Source organism: Nicotiana tabacum, chromosome 4 (assembly GCF_000715075.1).
Source record: "Nicotiana tabacum cultivar K326 chromosome 4, ASM71507v2, whole genome shotgun sequence".
Lineage (NCBI taxonomy): Eukaryota > Viridiplantae > Streptophyta > Magnoliopsida > Solanales > Solanaceae > Nicotiana > Nicotiana tabacum.
In genome coordinates this window covers 114,047,452-114,055,044 of record NC_134083.1, presented here as the reverse complement: position 1 = coordinate 114,055,044, position 7,593 = coordinate 114,047,452, and the positions used below count along the sequence as shown (strand labels likewise).

Genomic DNA, 7,593 nt, shown 5'->3' with positions numbered 1-7,593 from the left:
GGAGATGAAAACCAATAATTTGACCAAGGTGGACGAATTGGGATTTTAATAACCTTAAGCCTAAGTATTAAGTACATGAATGAAATTAAATAGGTTAATTATGAGTTGTTATTATAATATATAGTTTGACTACCGGGTTGTATTTGAGCATATATTAGATATGTTGCATGTTTTGAGGATGTTGGTGCGTCGAAGATGAAATTGGACCGGATCGAGGTAAGTCTAGCGCTTCTTGAGTAATTTTTTTCTTGTTTAGTAATAATACGTGAAATAGTTTGTAAATATGAATATGTGCGAGTTTCATCATGTGTTATAAGTTATGATGCATATGAAGTGTTATTTAATTTTAATAATGATTATTCAGATAAAAACCTTATTTCAATACTTGTTAATGAAATGGCACTAGAGGTGAAAGTTTATGAGGCTATATAAACATGAAATGTGATTTGAAAGGATGATTTTCACTTCTGTAATAATAACAAAATATTTTTAAAAGTGTTGCTTGGATGCTTGGATGATGTGATGTGTTTTATCGGCATTCATAACTTAAAAGCTAAATGTGTAAAATAACACCTGGTTTGAAAGGAAATAAGATTGATCTCATGAATTAAAAGGCTAATACTTGTTGATAAATTGAAACTACATGCTACATATTTTTAAATGTGAAAAAGGCTCGATACTTACCAAATGTTGAAAATAGATATTGCGAGGCCTGTAGGTGTTGTGTTATTCTATTTTGAGGGTTACAAATTTTTTGGGAGTTGCTACCGTGATTGGCTTCAGATATATTTTGATGTTACTATAAAATTACACGTGTCGTTGTATGCGTAAGACCTACCTTATTGTTTGAAACTACGACGTAGTGCCCCCATGAGAGAGTACTTTTGTGTTATATTAATAACATGGTTGAGTCGATTCGTATGACACTATAAAGTGATGACCCTAAAGTAGAGTATACAATACTTATCGCTAGGTAATAACCTAGTTGAATTTCTTGTATCTGTAATGATATAATATACTCCCGGTGAAAGGTAAAAGAGAATTTTTCTATGTTTAAGTCTAAGAAACTAAACTGATTTCAATGGCTCAATTCCATTGAAATGGCTTTGTGATTTGAATTAAAGTCATGGATTGATACAAATGTTTTAAGAATGTATATCATGATTTATACTACACTTAAATTTTTATTTCTAATAATAAAGAACATGACTGATAAATATTTACTGCTTTATATCAACTATTGGTTGTATTATTTTTGCAAAGTCTTATTCCAGGAACTTGAGTTAGAGAAAGTTTATGATACTTATTAAGTACTATGACGATATACTCAGTCCTTGCGGGCCCCTCTCTAGAGTCCCGCTCTACTTTACGTATTTCAAGATGAGGTGTGGCTTATGGTGCTAGATGTAACCGACCCCGACCGCTCAATATCCTGTCATTACTGTCTCGTGCATGAAGGGTGTAGTATGGCCCGTATTTGAATTGGGGGCAAACTGGTCCAAATACTACTATCATAAAAAAAGTTGTTGTACAGGATTGGACTAACAGTCGTGTTCAAAATTCAGCAAGCATTCGTTGTACATAATGTTGTGAATCCAGCAAGCATTATATTCGTGATTCGTTATACATTAACGTTGTGTTTCTGAAATAGCATCTACATATCAATTATCTTTCTCAAGGACGCTGAGTTTACAACATCTTAATAGTCATTTTCAGGTTGAACATGCTTTTATGAGGCAAGAGGTAATTCTTGCATATATTAACAGCCAAGAAGCTGCAAAATTTCCGGGTGACTTTCAGTTTTTGTGTTATTTAGACGTCATCAGTTTTAGGAATAAATCGAGTAGGATCTGAAGTATACTATGTAGTTCTTTCTTTTGCCAGATTCAACAGCAACAACGAAACAACTAGGATTCATCCCAAACAAATTGTGGTCGGTTATGAATCCTCATTATCCATGTGGGATATCTTTGTACATTCATCTCTATTATGCAGAGAAGCAAAATATTTGCTGCTAAGATGCCTCCATAACATATGAAATTGCAAATTTATAAGATTTAAGTTATATGCTCCGTTTAAATAATATTTTACCATTAATATAATTTAACTTGTTATAGCAAGTTACTTGCCATTTGTTGTGTAAGTAATCAATCAATGGGTTATTAAATTGAGTTATTTACATGAAATTATTTTTGAAGTTACATGATTGTATAATTTAACCTACTATAGCAGGTTTAAATTCATTCTCCTTGTAATCAAAGAAAAGGAGGTAGAAGATGGATTAAAAGAAACAAAATATCTTTGACACACGAGAAGCAAGATGGAGGCTATCTTAAACAACAAAAGAAGCTCTATCTTTGCAAGGCAACAATTAGAACTAATGCAAACTGCTATTATCCTTATATACAGAAAACTAAGAACCAAAAACGCAAGCCACTGAATGTGTAATATACAGAGTATATTACTATTAGAGCTCACAAAGAAGTTGCTGGTGAATGTGAATCTCGCCGAAGTGGACTAGAGCAAAGCCTCTATCAGATCATTTACAATAAGCTTACATTGAAGTTAACATGGTGAACTTAATAAGCATGGCGTGCCATTCAAGCAGCATTTCTTGTTGTGGCTTCCGCACTTAGAAACCAAAGAAGTTCTTCTTTTTCTTCTTCTTCTCAATGTAGGCTAAGAGCTCCTCTTGACGAGCAAGGGCTTTCTCAAGTGCCTGCCAATAAAAATATGACAAGTGGATAAATTAATTGTCCTTCCAATTCTCTAATATTATGTGAAACTACTGAATTGATTGATAATACCATCTTGGTTGCACAAAGCTCTTGTTCCAATTTATCAACATGACTCATGACATTGTTGAGCATTTCCTCTTTCTCAGGTGGTAAGGCACTAGGCTTGTTGCTAAGAGTAATGACCTTCTCCTCGAGCTCTCCCATCCGTTTCATCATGCTAAAGTACTCATTATTCGAGATGGCAGGTCCATTCAACCGATATTCTTGAGCTTGTGGTTTAACCATGTCAACGCCCTTTAGGGAACCTGACAAGAGGGTCGAATCCGTAAGCTTTCTTGGCATATTGCGTGTCATTCGGACCATTGTCACGACCCCCATCACGAATGTCATCACTCCAGTGAAAAGGTGGTTGCTAAATCCTTCAGGTGACTTAGAAATATCGTGCATTGGTAAGAAATCTGAAGCTGAAAACAGGGCAAGTAAAAGCTAATACTACAAATGAACCAGGATATTGAAAGCAAAAGCATCTTGTCAATTGAACTAGTAAAACATCTGATGTACAATAAGAGAATAACTCTGTACCTTTTGCAATGGCATAGTTGTCGGCTTTTGTAGCTTTAGGCATAGTTGAATCAATTACTTTGTCCACCACAGGGATGCACTTATCAGAATCATATGCACTAGGGAGGTTTTTCTTTACTTCAACCTACAAATACATTTCCATTTTACTCTATTTGGGACATACTGATAGTCTGATAGAACAAAGAAAATCCGGAGAAGTAGAACTGTTGTTGAAAGGTAGGATGAAAATGCTGGTGTTACAATATGAGGAATAACCATCAAACATATTAGAGAAGTTTTGAAGACAGAAAAGTACTCTATTTCTGTGACAATTGTTTCCCCAGAATATCCAAAAGAAGCAAGTGCATTGGATTGTTCTTATTTCTCTCAAACATCTTTGATACAGATGTTAGCGAAGCTTAAGTTCGTTTCATGAAAATTGAAGTATAAAATTTGGTGCATTCTAATATGTGATGGATGAAGAAGAACCTTACTTCCTCATGGACAGTGGAGAGCTGCATATGAGATACATGATCCCTTTGGACTTTGGAAGAGGCAGTTCTCATTTTAATGGAATTGCTCTTCTTTGCTTCCTGCAACATCTAGGACAGTTATTGCTGATTCGATATATATTTAACAACTTCACTACTTTATGAAGAATAAAAATCACTGAGAAAGTAACAAAGATGGAAAACCAGGCACCTTCGGAATGGCATTGCCATCCTCGGAAATTGTTTTCTCATCAACTGCTGGACTGGCACTTTTCTTTGAGCATTTATGCATGCCACTGTGAACCATCTGGCATCAAATTAATCACATCTTAGGTGTGTCAATGGAAAAAGGTAATTCAGAAATATTACATGGTTTAAAGGTATTGAACACTAAAACTTGGAAACTACAGAGATGAAATTAACCTTCATTATTTCTGGATCATTCCACGGGCCTTTATCAGAAACCATACATCCTCCTTTTTCAGCACAAGTACATGTACCACCTAAGAATTCTGGAAGTTCACTGAGACAAGGTAGTGGCAAACAAGTCGTTTTAGGCTCTATTAAATAGATAATGTCGTTCTCTCATATTATTTTTGGACTAAAATCAAAGTCACATATCCTCGGGACATTTAGCTGGAGGTATGGTGAGGAAAGCGGAAGAGAATATTTAAATTCACCTGCATTTACCTGGCATCAATTATTTCAAGCAATTTGCTCTGGTACTTGTTACCAAGAACCTAAAAGAAAAAAGCCACGAATTTATTATTCCAATGAAAACAACAGTGGCAGTCCATTTAGGATGCGAAGATGACTGTGGGCTTACGTTGATCTTTGCAGTCGTCTTTGGGTCAAGGAATGACTTGACAGAGTTCCACAAAAGCCTGAATCCAGAACCAGCATTGATGATATACATACGACACAAGCTCTAAGCAGTGAATCAAATATTCAAATAAGCGACAGGAACGTGAAATAATTTCTAGAAATAAACTAATGGCCAGCAAGAAGCAAGTACCTCAGGATAATTGTTACCATCAATCCCTTGGATGCATTGAAGGAGGTCCCTTGCTGATTTGTTGAAATTCTTAAGTCCCTGAGGCATGATATATGTAAATTTAGTTAGTGATAGTTCTAAACTGCCACTGGACTAAATACACATTTCTTTTTTTGCACCTTTACTTCTTACAAAGAAATCATTGGAAACAAACAATTGCAGCAATCACATTCTAAGGCAAAGCAGACGGATATTCTCACTTTATTTTAAAAGCGTTATTAGCTCAACATACCACTCCTTGTACATCCAAAATAGTTGTGCTTGTATCAATATGCTTTTTGGCTGCAATGGAGCAAGCTGGCAATTTGTCATTGAAAGTCCTCTCGAACTCTTGCACGTGGTACTTGAGATAACGGTCCATTGTTGTGACTTGCAAGAGCTTGGTAGAATCTACTTGACCAATTCTTTCGATATATACTGGTCTTCCATCTTTGTCAACTCCGTGATGCCCTTGAGGATAGTACTTGACGACCTCCTCTTTTTCCTTGAACTCAAAGTCCTACGAAAGATGTTACAAAAAGTGAATTAGACCTTAAATCTTTAGAATTACTTTTTTTCCTGTCAAACCTGATATGGTGTTTTAAAAAGTACCTCCATGATAGTGTCTGCACCAAATTCCTTCCTCCAATTAAGCATATCAGACCACATCTGCTTTGCTTTCTCTAATTCAAATTTTCTGGCCTTCAAAAACCTGTATCATCATTCAAAATGTAGAAACACAAATACTTGTCATCAAGCATTGTACTAGGAAAAATCACTAAGCATCAAGAAATTAACCCTGATTATAGAAGGAAAAGACTTTTGTTACCTCAGCATCATATGATAATCATCATGTTTAGCAGGAAGTAATTCCTCCAGGATAAGTGCTTGACGGAAGGCATCAACTGCCTTTGATTCCTCAGCGTCATGTTCATCCTCGAAGACAACAGACATGACTCTACTGTTTCTCCGGCCAGTTTTTTTAAGAGACTGTCTGAATTTGTTGGAGGCATTAAGTGCCTTTTTCTTGAATGACCCAAGCCTTGGCTTCCTCTCCTCCTCAGTGTTTTCAATATCAATATTTTCCATACCTGTAAAAAGTAATTAGACAAGGTTGTCTAGGACGTCCTTCAAATGATAAAAAGACGCAGAGGCGATTGTGTTTTTCATAGGACTTTTCGTGACTCGTGTCCTTCCCACATTTATTATCACTTCCGGTAGCAGCAGGGGCAATTACCATGTTACTAATCGATCAATACTTTAATACAACATATTTCGACCCCCCTGGAGGGGGTCTTATAGCAAAGATGTTGGTGATTTGATATATTCTAAAACCAAGTTATAAATTTTCATCAATTCTAGAGTAAGTTTTAAACTATAGCTTCATGTAAATATTCTGGATCAACAACATTTAGAGTTAATAAATAGGGAGATTTCAGCCTCTGATTCATGTTTTATTAGGGGGAAATAGAACTTACTTGGCCTGACTGGTCGTTCAAGAGGTCCTGACATTTTGCCACTCATGATTGCAGGTCAATAAAATTTGTGACAATTTATAGAATTTACTCTCTTGCTGAATGCCTACACCTATTAAAACAAACAGAGAGAACAAATTTCAAAGCACCAACAGAAACAATACTTGATATTTCAAACAAAGATTTCATGAATATTCAATAACAATTGAAATTCATCGAAATGAAAGCTAAGAGCAATAAAAGGGAAACAAACACAATAAATTCAAGACAATGCGGTCATATATCATGAAACTTTACATCATGAAATGCAAGAAATCGCAAATTTCAATTGAAAAGATAAACATCAAAAGTCCATAACACCAACACATAAAAGAAATGCCAGGGCATGCAATAATTAAATCAATCAAATACACCTCTATCTCAAACTAGTTTTGGTCGGTAATATAGATCCTCCACATATTTTGCTCTATTCGAGCCTATTTCATTTTAATATTGTCAGGTATTACATTACTATGAAAATGTATAATAATTTAACAACCTACCGTAACTTTTCTCCTTTATCGAGACGTAGAACTAACTATGCGGAGCTCACATAGGTGGTGGAGTTTTGGGTAAGCAAGAATTGATAGGGTGAAAAACAAAAGAAAAGTGTAGTAATTTACCAGTGACAATAAAAATGGCAGGGACAATAAGAAAATATGGAGAAGTTTTCTCTTAAATTACCTAATTAACTACTATGCTCGAAACAAACGGGGGTCCTTATAACTAAGTGAATGGACAAGCTGTAAAATTTGAATAGGAATCATATCCACCATTAGTAATCGGATTTGGAGTGATAAGGAAATTACTGGCCCTCTGTTCTTGGAAGCAACTACCAAACCGTGTCTCATGCATATAACTAACATTTCTAGTACATTTATTGTTTGTTTTTCCAGTTATAAATAAATGCCATTGCACTTTTACTCTATGTACATTCTAAAAGCTAGCTGTATTGTAAATAGAATTCACTACTACATTTTAAATTTTCCTGTAATTACGGTTATATTTTTAGCTTCGCCTATTCTTTACATAGTATTATACTGGTCAAGCATTAAAATGTGCTTTTTGGCACACGCGAGATTATTACGCAAGAATTTGCTCTCTTTGTTGGGGTTCATACTTCAGAATATGAGAGTAAAATTATTCCATTTTTTTTTGTTTTAATTAAGGCATCAGTTCTATTTTAGACTTAAAGTAAACTTACATTTAAAACTTTATAAAAACATAAAATATGTCCGATCATATATTATAAAGAT

General features: G+C 34.9%; 1 protein-coding gene across 3 annotated transcripts; it reads right to left on the bottom strand.

The window, feature by feature from the left end:
* Positions 1-2,249: 2,249 nt before the first annotated feature.
* Positions 2,250-7,073, bottom strand: LOC107811526 (phosphatidylinositol/phosphatidylcholine transfer protein SFH12-like). Of its 3 annotated transcripts, none has more exons than XM_016636475.2 (14): positions 6,961-7,073; positions 6,302-6,410; positions 5,653-5,914; positions 5,436-5,535; positions 5,077-5,343; positions 4,806-4,883; positions 4,617-4,718; positions 4,481-4,530; positions 4,214-4,313; positions 4,002-4,097; positions 3,794-3,892; positions 3,321-3,444; positions 2,808-3,202; positions 2,250-2,719 (listed from the first exon to the last, which is right to left on the bottom strand). In XM_016636475.2, the coding sequence occupies exons 2-14, from the start codon at positions 6,345-6,347 to the stop codon at positions 2,633-2,635; spliced, it is 1,806 nt and encodes a 601-aa protein (XP_016491961.1). In that variant the 5' UTR covers positions 6,348-6,410; positions 6,961-7,073; the 3' UTR covers positions 2,250-2,632. The 3 variants fall into 3 exon arrangements, with proteins under 3 accessions (XP_016491961.1, XP_016491960.1, XP_016491962.1); XM_016636474.2 differs by having other exon boundaries at positions 6,841-6,996; XM_016636476.2 differs by having other exon boundaries at positions 2,808-3,043; positions 6,841-6,996.
* Between the last annotated feature and the right edge of the window lie 520 nt (positions 7,074-7,593).